The 13833-nt window shown below is 43.0% G+C and overlaps 1 protein-coding gene across 29 annotated transcripts in view; it reads right to left on the bottom strand.

Moving 5' to 3' along the window:
• The window catches only part of SLC6A6 (solute carrier family 6 member 6), a 119749-nt gene that overhangs the window by 42113 nt on the left and 63803 nt on the right, over positions 1-13833 (bottom strand). For 12 of the 29 annotated variants that reach the window (XM_086755473.1, XM_086755464.1, XM_086755465.1 and 9 more), the window contains 3 exons: positions 9747-9782; positions 7115-7180; positions 2710-2766 (listed from right to left, as the gene is read on the bottom strand). The exons of 3 other annotated variants lie outside the window; for them this stretch is intronic. In XM_086755473.1, the coding sequence (XP_086611599.1) occupies positions 2710-2766; positions 7115-7169 (112 nt within the window). In that variant the 5' untranslated portion in view covers positions 7170-7180; positions 9747-9782. Of the gene's footprint in view, positions 1-2709; positions 2767-7114; positions 7181-9746; positions 9783-10606; positions 10659-12895; positions 13063-13572; positions 13757-13833 lie in introns of those variants that run through there. 14 more of the 29 variants (XM_086755481.1, XM_086755482.1, XM_086755484.1 and 11 more) reach the window with 9 other exon arrangements.

Genomic DNA, 13833 nt, shown 5'->3' with positions numbered 1-13833 from the left:
AGAGAACTTCCTCCAGTTTACTTTTCTGGACTTTTGTAAGAAAGTGACACAGGTACAAAAGCTACATGAACTTCTGACAGTTTTGCAGAAGGAGAAACCTACAGTCAGACATATTGCTTTAAATTCCTCCTGAGAATATTATCTATTAAATTTTACTTGTGATCGATAACTTGTGCACCAGAGGAAGAGTGGACAAGAAGGGACCTTCAACCCTATTAAGCAACAGCATCTTCTGCTACTTCTGCACACCACTGTTACCACATTTGAAAGAGCAACCCTCTACATCATTTAAGGAGGATCTGTATCAGGAGAGAGAATTGATGTGGTTACAGAAAAGGGAGGGCAGTAATCACTAGAAAAAGTCTATGAAAGCAAGTCTGTCCTGTTAAATCTTGATTTTAGAATCCTGCCTTGCATAAACAGGGACCACAAAGGCTTTTGGTTGCTCATATTTAGTATCCCTTCAATCCACTAGAGCAGTCCCATTTGCAAATTTTACTTTTGACAGAGCCCAATGCAAAAGGTGTCTGCATAAGCAATATACTTACTGCTGATAAAGGAGAGATACAGAGAAAAATCACTTTATCTTGGCAGACTTGAAAGAGCAACCCTATAAAACTACTCTTATTTCCTTCTCCTAGCAATTGGGAGTTTTGTTTTTTTTTTCTGTAATAGCTAGACCATAACTGAGAATTCCCTAGATCAATAAAGTGAATCTGAGCACAGTTTTGCCACCTTTGTCAGAATTATTCTGACAAAGGGCTTTTTTGGCTAGCATATAGGCCAACCCATGAAACTCTGCTACCCTACACAGCTTGCAGACACCCCTCTGCACGCCCAAAGCTCTCTGGCAGACAGCTGCAGGGCTGGGAAGGCGTTTGGCTGAGGAGCAGATGCTCTGCGCAGCGTTAACTCCCTCACATGGTTACAGCCACACGAGGAAGCCAGCACATAATGGCAGAGCGAGGGCAGTTGACTTGCTAAATCCTAAATACCCCAAAGTTCTCTTCAGGGCTGCTAGAGAATGGGATTTGTAACTGAAGGGGAAAAAGGTGATCTTTACTTTTTAAATTCTTATTGTCCTGATATAGTTATGCATCAAACTCTTCAACTGATAACTTCAACTGGCATTTAATGAAGATTTGTGGAGATCTCAGGTGAAATTCTGCTAAAAAATACAACTAATTTCAGAGATACCCAAATTTCACCTTCTAATCTGATGTGAAGTTAGCATTCACATCTTTGTGAGTAAAACCACTGAAACTTCATTGACCTTCAGGAAGTCGCTCCTGTTCCAAGCTGGTATGAATCAGAGTGACTCCAACGGGGAGTGAGGAGTTAATGACACACACAGCACCACAGCTGAATCAGAACAGAAACTGGGTATTAAACACAACCATAAAATAATTTAGGTTAGAAGGGGACTTGGGACTTCTGGATGTCACATAGCCCAGCCTCTTGCTCATAGAAGGGCCAGCATCAAAATCAGAATGGGTTGCTGATGGCCTTATCTGGTCAAGCTCTGAAAACCTCCAAGAGTGGAGGCTGTACAATCTCTGAGCAACACGTCCCATTGCTTCACTCCTTTCAGGGTGAAGATTTTTTCCTTTATAACCAATCTGAGTTTCCCTATGGGACAAAGAAAGGAGGAGGCAAATGGAGAAAAGGATTAACACAAAATGACAAAACAATACCAAATGGAAGGCTCAGTCAAGCTATGCAGACTCTCACTCACTCTCCACACCCTCCAGTGGGACAGGGAGAAAAATTGGTAAAGAAAAGAAAGCAAAACTCATGGGTTGAGATTAAAAAAAAAACTTCGAGAAGAACAGAAGAAAAGAAAGCAGAGATGGAAAACAAACAAACACACACCCCCCTCCCCCCCAATAACAGAAAATACTTAAGCACATAATTTACAGTACAGTAGCTCATGGTGGATCCTGCTGCCCAGCTTCCTCCCCAGTAGGAGCAATTTGCTCCTCAGCACCCTCCCCACTTATATACTGGCCATGACATCACACGGGATGAAACAGCCCTTGGGCTCATTTGGGTAACCCGTCCCAGCTGTTGGCTCATTAGTAACCTATCCTAGCTGTGTCCCCAGCCACAGGCACCACCAGCTCCCCTTCCTCTCCCAGTCCAGGTGAAAATTAACTGTATCCTAGCTGGAACCAGGACAAATACAAGCAATTGGAAAGGAAAAGATACAGAGGGTGTGTGTGGTGAGTGACAAATGGGTAAGCTCCAGGTTAAGTACAAAACAAGCACCAGTCCCTGGTGGCAGCATATCAGACGATACTCACTTTACTGTCAGAGTAGAAACATATTCCTTTAAGAAAACCAAATACAAAACCCTACTGAATGCTACAATGCATGCCAAGCAATTATTGCTTTCCACAATGTATCCTGTGACTCACTGTGCCACAATAAATTGGCATATGGTGCTCATTCGGGGTATATAACTCACATTCGCAACAGCTCTAAAGAGCCAATAGTTACTTGGACTGCAGTTAATTTGGGGGGGGTTTAATTTCCCTATGGTAATACAATAAATGTCATGCTTATTATTGTATTATTTTTATTATCTTTTTAAAAATGCTTTTAGTGGCAGGCAAGTGTCATTAATGCCTGAAGTCTCTTGTATGCTAAGGAAATCAATTCAGACAACCCCTGGCATGCAAAAGCACATAAATAATCGGTAAACACTACCTGTGGTCTTCTGAGTCCAGATTTGTCTGATGCCAAGAGCAATCAACTCCTTTCTGGCTGCAAAGGATAGGAGGGCACTCAATACCTTGCAGAAGGCACTCAGTACCTGGCAAAAATCAAGCTCTCTGTGTGCCAGCACCCCACGAAACAGCAAACCCTGAAGCGCGTATGACAGAAATGGTTCTCCTCTCTTATGAGGGAAGGCAACCTCCTAAAGAGAGCACAGAGCCAGCTCTCCATAAGGTGCTGAATACTCTCCATGCCTGGGAAAGGTGCACTTCTTATGCTTACCCTGCTTAAAAAATAGCTCTAACTTTCTTATCGAAGGAGAAAAAAAATAACAAAGCATCTGTCTTTCAGTGAGCCTGCCCAAGAGCAGGAGTAGACTGGAAATCCAGTTTTTATCATTAATAAGACATCAGAGATGCTTAAAAGCAGGGATTCAGAAGTGGCAGAAGAAACTGTGTGTGATTACAAGAAAATTCAGCTCCCGTAATCAAGATTACCGAAAATGAGCCTGGGCTACACCATGACTTGTGAGTACCACCAAGAGAATATGGCTTCAGAGTGCTAATGGAGCTTTCCATTATTTTGAGATGATTTAATGGGGGAAAAAATCCTATGCAGACAAGGTCCAACACTTGTATGCATTTGACACAAGTCCACTGAAGCCAAGCGCTATTCATTAGCAAAAGTGGATTTTGCCCACATAGGAACTCAGAGCTACAGAAGTGCCATGGGTTTCAAGGTCAGCAGGACTGATTCCTGAAAAAGAGGGGCTGACTGATACCATTTATACAACGATAAAGCAATAGCAACACTACTGGAATCAACAAAGCTACACTGGACTAAATCAGTTGAGAATTAGATCCTGAATTTGTATGTTCTTGCAGCTAATTTCACAGGTATTAAACAACACTTAGGTCTCAAAATGTGACTTGGAAGGAATAACATAAACAAACATCTCAACCTACAGCTCTACGGCTCTTTGATCCCTGAGGAGGCAATTATTCCCTTGGTGATGTTCTGTATGGGCCAAATACAATGACTGCCAATACAAATATTTTGTTCTTGGGTTTTTGCTTTATGAAATGTAAATTTGGACTGTGCGGCCTCAGGTGTTTTCTTCAGTGCTTAACATAACAAGTTCCAGATGGTGATCGGGGAATACGGCCATGACCTTAGCATCAACAGCAACGGTCAATAACGACCTGTTCTGCCTACATCCTCACCTTGAATCTCCTGAACTGTTTAATTGCGTGGAAGACAGTTGAAATGGTGCCTGAACAAAGACTGCCAGGGTCTGAGCTGTGTTTTTACTGTTATTCTGTAGATTCTTTTGCTAGTGCTCATGAAATATTCTCTATCTTCTCAGAAATATCTTTGATTTATTAACATGCTTGTTGCACCTCACTTACCTACCTTCCTCTGGGAACGTGCTTGAGAAAGTGCAAAAGTACATAAAAATTAAGTAGAGCACAGACTTTATCCAATCAAAAGTTGTATTCATCTATGCAAAAATGTCAATGTCTTCACTCAACGACATAAAACCAGTGTTTAGGCAATAACCACCTCCTCCTCAATGCAAAGACCCTCCCACCAGAGAAGGAAATGCTGCCTTTTCCAGATCCCATACATTCATTCTCTTCTTGGTTAATTCATGACAGCGTTAGCTAGATTTTCATTACAGAGTATTATTTGTAGCTGCTGTCTTCATGAAGCAGCTGTAATAAACAACCGAGATTTATGTTCCTTTTTAAATTGCTTGAAATAATTAGGGCTGTTAAATTTAGACTCTGAAAAAACCTACTGATTCTACATTTTTTTAAATAAATACGGAAGCTACAAAGCAATCTACCACCATCACTAAGGGTTGGGCCAGCACAGTATGCGCTCCATATACTATCCAAAATGTGTTTTAGATGAGGAAAAAATTTAAGTTCTTCAAATAATGTTTTAAGAGTAAATGATGGTTGCACTGAATTGTTTTAACAACTGCATTGTGTGTTATTCTTCTCCAACCTAAACTCAGAAAGGACTTCTTTTTATTCCTATTCTGGTCTATACAGGTGCAAATGGGCACCCTGGATCTGGATCACACTGGTAAGCTCAATGGAAAGTAGGACCAAAACTGAGACCCTGACTCGGATCAGATTTTTGCAGCTCATTTCCTAGCTTGAGAATTTATACTGTATCCAACTATTATAAAAGTCTTGACCTACAACAGGTATTCAAACATCAAACTCAGACTTTGTGGTTTGTTCTTATCTCTGCATCATCTACTTTTTCCACTCATTGCCCGTCAACCACAGCTCGCTGTATTGACAATCCAGATACTTATTTAAAATAAGTAAACATGATGCCATCCCCAACCCAATTTGGCTATTTCACAGCTACTGCTGCATTTCAGAGCCTGGTCCAACAAACCTGCTTCGTGACAGCACCAAACAAACATCCTTTAAAAAGCTTTTCACTCATATGTGGGTTGTTTTTTTTTTGTTTGGTCAGTTCTGTGATTCATCAGCCTTACAGTATTTTTTTCTCGGTGTGGGCACCACCACCCCGCAGTCCAGGTTTCCTCAGTGCAATAGGAAAGACAAGATAAAACACCAGGGGCCACGGCAGAGCTCAGCCTTAATGGTTCTACAAGAGGGGACTGATGTTGAGCAGACGTCCAGCTGACTACAACCCCAGAAGAGGTGAAGAAAAGATGAAGTGCTGTGGGAAAGACCACATCGTGCCATACACAGAAGGGATACAGAACAATATACTAACTGTATAAGGAGAAAAGGCACAAAATTAAGACAAAGAGAAGGCTAAACCTGTCAGTTTTTACATTATGAACTGTTATAACTTGAGGAAGGAAAAGTTAGGGAAGGTATGGAAATATGTATGACGGAGCTGGGAAAGGAGTCTGGAGTAATGTGCAGAAGACAGTTGTAATAGTTATCAAAATATAAAATTGTAAGTATTTCTTTGCTCTATATATGATAAAACAGTTACAACTTCTACGTAAAAGATAAAAACCCAGGGCATGAAAATAAATACATAGGCATACTGTCTTAACTCATTCCTGGGTAAAATAAGTAAGTGGCATGCAATGGGATGGGGATTTAGTGCTAGGAAGTATAAAGCCCTACGTCTCAGGAGAGCAGTGACATTGCCTGATGAACAGCTAGCTGCAAGGCCGTGAATCCAACAAAGACCTTAAGGCGATTGCCAGTAAGATTAGCTAAGTAATACAGTTTCTCTGTGTGATGCTACTGAGTGATGCAGGAGAAGGGTCAAAAGCTAAGCCATTTCTGGATGTGTACATACAAACACATGATATGGAAATCTAAAGCATAATTCTGTGTCAAAACAACCACAGTGGATATAGCATGAGCTGTTCAAGTCTCTACAGATTAGAAAGGAGACAGAAAAATTAAAGGAAATACAAATAAGGACAATAAAAATGATCTAAGGAGTGAGTAAGAGAGCTAAATTAGTATGGTCTATAAATGAGAAGACTCCTGGGCTGAGATTCAGCTATAACTACCTTCAAGGTATTGTGTGTAAAGGAAGGTAATTAATCTAGCTCAAAAGATAGAAGGACAAGAATTCAGGATATAGAAAAAGTTACTTGAAGAGACACATCTGCTCAACAGGGCATATTCCCAAGATGGTAGCCAAGGCACGCTTACTGTACGTAACTGAGAACAGATTTTTGAAGAAGGGACTCTGGGAAATGCTGCAGTCACAGCCTTCTACAGCCCAAAGAGATCATCACAGAGCAACTTAGTGATCTTTTAGTCTCTTTCTGCATGGGTTATCTGAAAGACTGCTCCTCTATTTAAAAAAAAAAAAAAAAAAATCCCCAAACCACCCAAACCTATAAATCTATGTAGTGACAATATATCCACACCAGAGCTCAGAATGGGGGTGTGCAGCACTCCGATGTGCCATGCAGGTAACGCCAAACCTAACTCTCTTCTGGCTCTTCAGTGGTGTGTGCAACATGAGTCTGCTGGGCGCCGGGCAGGACAGTACCTGCAGGACAAAAACTGCCGACCCAGCCGGCAGAGCATCTCAATGCCAAGGCCAAAGGCTGAGGTGCGAACTGCCTCTTCTGATACTCATGGTCTTCCCCAGTCGTGTGTTAGGAGATCCTGCATGGAAGCTTTCAATGTCACTGCATATATTATCTTTGATTTATGATTAGCTAAAAACCAACACTAGCAGTATTTAATGATCCTCAGGAGCTCTAAAATACACTTGCATTAAGAGAACAAAATAAAAAACCCAAAACATTTGCAACAGGCCTTACAATTTTCAATGACAAATGGGTATACACAAATGTGAGGAATATGAAACCCAAGTACCGTTACACCCCCCCATAAACATATCCCATCCCAACTGCACTCACCAATCGGGACTTCTGTCCCCTCCTCAATGTAGATGGGCAGTGGTGAATCCTCCATAGGATGAGGCACTGATGGAAAGTAATGAATTGTGGTAGTATTTGTCGCAAAGTGGCTACAATAAGACGGTCCCTTTCTTATCACTACAACTACTTATGGCTGGCTACTGTCACAAAGAGTCCTTTCTCAAAGTGGTCACCTCCTGTCATGGCGACTGGTTCAAGTCACAGTCCTGAGGGGTTAATCCCCACTGAGCGTTCACCGCCACAGGAGTCACCCCCCTCTGAACGGGACCTGGGAGAGGTCCCTGTCCTGCATGCTTCATGATCCTGCCATTTCGCTATAGCCTCCTTCTCCCATCCCTGCAGTTTAACTCTTTTGGAAACTCACACAGTTGAGGAAGCCAAGGGGAGCCAATGCACAGACAGGCACAAATAGAGTTATCGAGTCAAAGTCATAATATTTCATGCACAGAACCAGAAGAGAGAGGCTCTGATGCTCAAAGCTTGCTGTTAGCCATTGAAAAGCCACAGCAGGTGATGGAAGGCTGCACTGCAAATGGCCTCTAGACCACAAACTTTTCATTACTCATTCATTTTGGAGTATATGTATCAGACTTGGGAAGCTCCGGATCATTTTTTTGTGATACGGAAATCTCCAGAGAAAACTTTTCAGATTTGCACTGCACACTTATTCTGCAATTTCCAGACATCATACAGTCACTGCTGTAGGGTTTGTCCGTTTGGGTTCTTCTCTAATTGGGAGCTCCTTCCCTTAAGGTTGGTTTTGTTGCACTATATTTCCCATTCAAAATCTCTGGGAAGCATGTGCTTCACAGGCTTTTCAAGAGGTTTGAATTTTCTACACTAGAATGAAATACTAATGAGCTACAAATGTTGAAGATGGTCATAATCAAAAGCCTTCTGGAATTTGTCCCTCTCCATTACCTTTTCAAAATGATGATGTACCTCTTAAAGATACAAACTCTTAAGATAGTCTCAGTGAGGATTCCAGCTGCAGGGAGGGACGATTCTGCAATCCTTTATGGGTTATCCTTCACTTATTACTGGCTTTTTTTTTGAAAGATTGTCTTATGATATCTTTTTTTTTTTTTTTGTGGGGGGGGAAGATTGTCTTATGATATCCATAAAACCTGCCAAAGAACATTTGTGGTTTAAAGCTATTAAATAAAGCATCTTACAATGTTTCTGCTAGAAACACAACTAGAATAAAGAGTGTTTTCAACAGATGCTTGACTAGCAACGGGCTTAACATAAACCCCACACTGGAGCTTTGCGGGATGCAAAAGGCTGCCATTTCCCTGCCTTCACCTAAGCCCACCCCTCGCTCACGGGGGAGATGAAGGGAAGCAGAAGGGAGAGGACAAGCAGAACGCAGTTGCCTACAGAACTACGATACAAGCTACAAGAATCATGGTCTACCAGGGCGCCTTGTGCAAGCCACTTTTATCTAGAAGCTGAACTAACATTCCAGCTCAACAATAGCAAAAACACATTTGTTACCAGACGGCGTTTTGCTACATATTAACCAGCAGTTGCTATGCAAGCGTAATGGAGTGCTGCAATTCCGAGATATGTATGTGTTATTTTTCCCCCAAAAATATTGACTTATGGGAAATCAGCCTGAGGTGAGCGCTCGTGGGCTTGCCATGCCACCGGACGCAGCACATGCTTGGAAGTTATGCAAAGCGGGCCCTGCATTGGGAACAATGCAGGTATTTTCCTTGCTAAGCTAATTTTGCATTCAGGCAATGAGAGTCTTCATCTATGCAGCCCCTTAAAACATATAATCAGATTTATTTGCTAGGAACAAGTACCAGCGCAGAGCTCCCTATACTACTCAAAGAGTTCTCAAATGTGAGATCTGCAAGCAAACCAGGTCACTAGATGGTGTGGAAAAAAAAAAGGTTGTATTTTTATGACGTGCAGCTTTCTTGGTCCTGTGAAGAATACTGTACTGGCTTACCCAGACCGAGCACTCAGTCTGGGGCCAAATGCTTTCACAAAACATTTGCAACAGTATTCACCAATGGCTGGTGGCATCTACTCTTATTTTAATGGGTATCACCATAGGTTGTAGAAAAGGCCTGAAATACCTACAGGCTATTTGAGGCCAAATACATGTATGCACGCTCTCTTACCCACACATATACATGCACACACCAGTACACATGCACGCAAACAAACGGCTCTATAGGCAGAACTTGGATTTTGTAGGATCCAAGGCAAAGAAGCTGACTCTTGTCACAGGGTTTGGGAATCAAGGACTCTGGGGTACTAAAATGAGCTCTCACTTACGGGTCTCCTCTCTGCTTTGGGCAAACCACTTTAATATTATCCCTCCAGGATTTACACACCAACTTTACGGACATGCTACTTAAATGTCTGCAAAATGCTTGGCAATGGTTTCTAAATTCTGCAGTGATATGCACAGAAGAACTGCACAGATAGATTTAAGATAACAGTTGCTGAGCATTATTACTGTATAACTACAGCCTATTTTTACATTCTCTATACTTGGTTTCTATGAACAGATGGCAAATGTTCAGTATTTTAATGTTTTAATGAGTTTTATAACGCTTTTTTAATTTCATAAACAAGCTTAAGTAACACTTACATGAAGAAGAGTCTCTCCTGAATGGATTTTCTCTTCCTGTTTGGAAAAAAAAAAAAGAGAAAAAGAAAATGCAAAAAAAAATATTTTAAAGGAAAAAAAATGAGTCTAGCAAGATAAGTCAGACATGTTTCAATGTTATCATGCATAGTGTTTCCTGAATTTCACCAGTATGAACTTATGTTTCGAAGAACATCGAGACACTGAATGTAGTACCAGTGCCCAAACAGGAGATCATTTATCACCTGTCTCATTCTATGTAAAACATCACAGAAAATGTTACTATATCCACCTCAAAAGCAAGGAAATTACACTGCAGCAGTGAAATAAAAGGCAAATGCCATGTGATCTGAAGCAAAAAAGGAAGAACTTTTAACTACATTCCAGCTCACTGATTCCATGGCTCGACGTATGGGTGGCTCTCCTACCTACGGGCAGCCTACCCACACCAGCACCCTAGAGCGGGGCACTCCTGCTGGGTTTTGGCACAGGGTCTAACTGTTTTTCCAGGCCAGCGCTCAAGCCCTGACTGCATTCAAACCCAGCTCGGGCAGCCACAGCAGCGAACGCGTTCTTCAAGGCTGTGACCATTCCGGGCGACAAAGAACCACAACAGGAAACCCAGTTAACTGCTACAACACACGAGTCTTCCCAACGGCCCATGGGTCTCAACTGCCACCCTCCTGCGGCCTCCTGCCTCCCACCTAAAGCTGCTGGCAGGACTGGATTTGATTCACGCTCCCCTTCCACCAACATAGCTGGTGGGTTTGGTGGATGCTCTTGGAGCAGGGTTTAGGGTCAGCACTGAGCAGCTTTTTCCTGGTGTAAATCTAGACACGTTGGGAAAAAAGAGGGAGACTGACATAAACATAGAAGATGCTGTAGGACACCAGCCACAGTTTCAGAGTCACCAGCTGGCAGCACAGTAGCCCTTCCAATGGCAGTTTCTGGGGAAAAAAAAAGCCAATGAAGAGTGGCAGTTTCACTTAATTTCTACCACATTCTTATATCAACATTAGCTACTCTGTAAGCAATCTAAAGGGTATTGCCTAGAGTTTACATGCCTTGGGATGACACTCAGCTAGCATAAATCAATTAAATCCATGGCACTACAACAGCTGAGGAATCAAGTAAATATGCATGTATGGAAGAAATTCAACAAATATTAAATCACTGCATTTGCATCCTCACGCATTTCTTCCAAATGCCAAGGACCCAATCCCACAAGCAGCCCCCCCAGAGTGGCACTAGAATAAACTTGAGTTCTGTGTACAGAGCATTTAAGAGGACTGGACTCATGATTACTTTAAAAAACATAACCCTGATCCATTCTGGTCACGCAAATTAAGTTAGTGATGAGAAAAAGTCGAAGGCACTAATCCTACGGGGTAATCTATTCAAAGCTGCACTTCTTAAATGATCTACAATTTATTAGGATGACCAATCAAATAAGCATTACTTGCAAAAGGCTTTAACTACCACGACTTCCCCATCCATTTTACGTGTTGTAATATGGCTAAATTTAAAAGAAACAAATCAGCATAATCTTTTCAGTCTTGTTTGCCAGCATGACTGAAAGCCTGGGTAAGGCACCACTGCAGAGATTCCCCTTTAATGGTGGAACCGGTAACATTGCCACTGGGGCAACGATGCCCCATGCGCCATTGGGGCAAAACTATGGGGCACTGGAAAACCCAGAAGGGGCAAAATTAAAATAATGGGGGTTGCTGCTGAGTCTTGAGGTGCACTGATGAAAATCCTGGGAGCATCACTGCCCAGGAAACATGGCAGGCCACAGAAAGGCTTGTGCCTTGCTCCTCTTTGGAAACACCCAGCCCACAGGACTTGGCTAGGAGCCACTAAGATGTAGCTCGAGTATCGACTGAAGGACACCTCACTGAAATATTTCCAATGATTAGTTGTAAGGGAAGATCCTCACCGAGGCTTTACAAACAGAACTGTGCTCAGGCACGGGAGGTTTCCCCAGCACTGTGCAGCAAGAGGATGCCAAAGTATCTTCCTATTTTTCCAGGACAATGTTGTGCCTCTTCTCATGCAGCATTCCACACAGACTGAAGCCTCCTGCCACAGCCCCAACGTTTCACCTCTGGCATTTAAGAAACCTCCAGGCAACCCACCCTAAAGCTACAAATCAGTGACTACCAACTGAGTGGTATGCCAAATTTTGCTCCTTTCTACTGGGTTCTAGACCAAGATCACTAAACAAACAAACAAACCCCCCCCAGGATTTTGATCTATCACCCCCAAGCATGTAGTCACCTTCTCGGTACCTCCCAGTGTCACAGTGCCATCTGCCATCTCCTGCTTTTTGTGAAGTATGACAGAAAATAACCCTTACACGTCACGGTAAAAGAAGCAAGTTAATGAATTACAGCAAGAAACGGCCTTTCCCCCCTCGCCTGCCCATGGGCTGGGTGGGGGTTTGGATCCCGCTCCATGTGTGGGGCAGCCCCGGGACCCCATGGAGTGGGGAAGGTGGTTGCCACCCTCCAGGGGGTGCAGCTTTCGAGCAGCCCAAACCCAGGAGAGGTGGGATGGGACAGAGGTGAGATGCAGGCAAATGAAGAGGAAAAAAAATATGCAAAGCAGAGAAGAGACAGTTGAAGAGAAAACACGAAGATGCTATCTCTGAAAGTGCCAAATATAAAGTTTCCAGTGTCAGTCTAACCAGGGCAACAAAGACATCCTCCTGCTGTGCTCATGCTTCAGCCTCGACTGACTCCAGGCAAGGGACACTGTCACGCTTCTGGCTGCCTCGACCACTCACACATTTTGCTTTAAAAAAAACCCAAGAACCTTCAGGGGAATCTTGCCATAACACTCGAGCAAAGGTAGGCAACGCCAAAAAGGAGCCAGCTCGCCCAAATGCAGACCCAGAGGCAAACACCCGGCTGTCAAGAACCATCAGGGTCCCAAAGCCTCTCCCAGCCAAATTCCACAGCAGCAGGTTTTAATGGGCTAACTTACCCTCAAACCCAAAGCCATAAAATCTAAACTGGTAGCAACTGTCACCCGAGCACTGAATTACGCAGCTGATGACATGTCCCCGATCGAGGCTGCCTCACTGTTTTGCTAGTCCAAAACTCGGAACATTTTGACATGCAAGGAATAAAAAAAAAATTTGCAGTTACCAAAATAGCACTATCAACGTAACCAGCTTCTCTCGGCACATTTTCTTAATGCCTTTCCCAATACGGTTAAAAAAATGGGAACTAACCAAAAAACTCCATCTTTACACCTTGGCACAAACCATGCTGGAATACGTGTGGGGTTGTATTTCTTCATGTGTATCTGGATCCTCTCCCGCTGCTTTTTTTTTTTTTCATCAGTGCTTTCCTTTAAATGTAGCTCTTATTAAACAGCAGAACCAGCTTCTACAATTTCTAAATACAAAGTTTTGCCACTCTCAGAGCTGCCTAAGGAAAATACAGCTTGCCTTCCATTTCACAGATAACACATACTCTGCACGTTTCTCTGCCTGTGTGAAATAAATTCTCCCATGTTCTTATATGGAAACCTTGCGAGTCCTCCCACATGCCGCCTGTTACAGTATCAGGCAGAGATGGGCATTCATCACCCTAAAGCTAGTGGGTGAATTTTGTCTCCAAGTCACCCCCAGACAAACCCAGAATTATCCCCACTTCGCACCAAGCCGAGCTCGGTAACCTGCCCCGTGCAGTCCCTGTGTTTTCTGTCCAAGCCCCAACCACAACTTTGATTTCAGCATGCCAGGAATCAAAAAAAAAAAAAAAAAATAAAAGGAAAACGAGGGGAATAAAAAGGAAGAAGTAGCAGCGGTGTAACCCACCAGGTAGGCCCATTAGCATCAGATGCAGCATTGCCTGTACCAGCCTCCTCACTTCAGGTTAGCGCACGGCAGCCAGAAAAAAAACACAGCGGGGAGAAGGGAGAAAGCGAGAGAAAGGGCAAAAATAGCCGGGGAGAGAAGCGTGCTCCGTAGATGTGCTGGAGGGCCGCCAGCAACTGGGCTAATTGCTGCAAACTTATCGCGAAAAAAAGTTAACGCAAGGTGGGGGTGTGGGGGGTGTGAAAATAACCGCGCTGGGGG

Source organism: Chlamydotis macqueenii, chromosome 10 (genome assembly GCF_036417535.1).
Source record: "Chlamydotis macqueenii isolate bChlMac1 chromosome 10, bChlMac1.mat, whole genome shotgun sequence".
Taxonomy (NCBI): domain Eukaryota; kingdom Metazoa; phylum Chordata; class Aves; order Otidiformes; family Otididae; genus Chlamydotis; species Chlamydotis macqueenii.
Note: the sequence above shows the minus strand (reverse complement) of the source record. Positions and strands in the feature narration are given on the sequence as shown.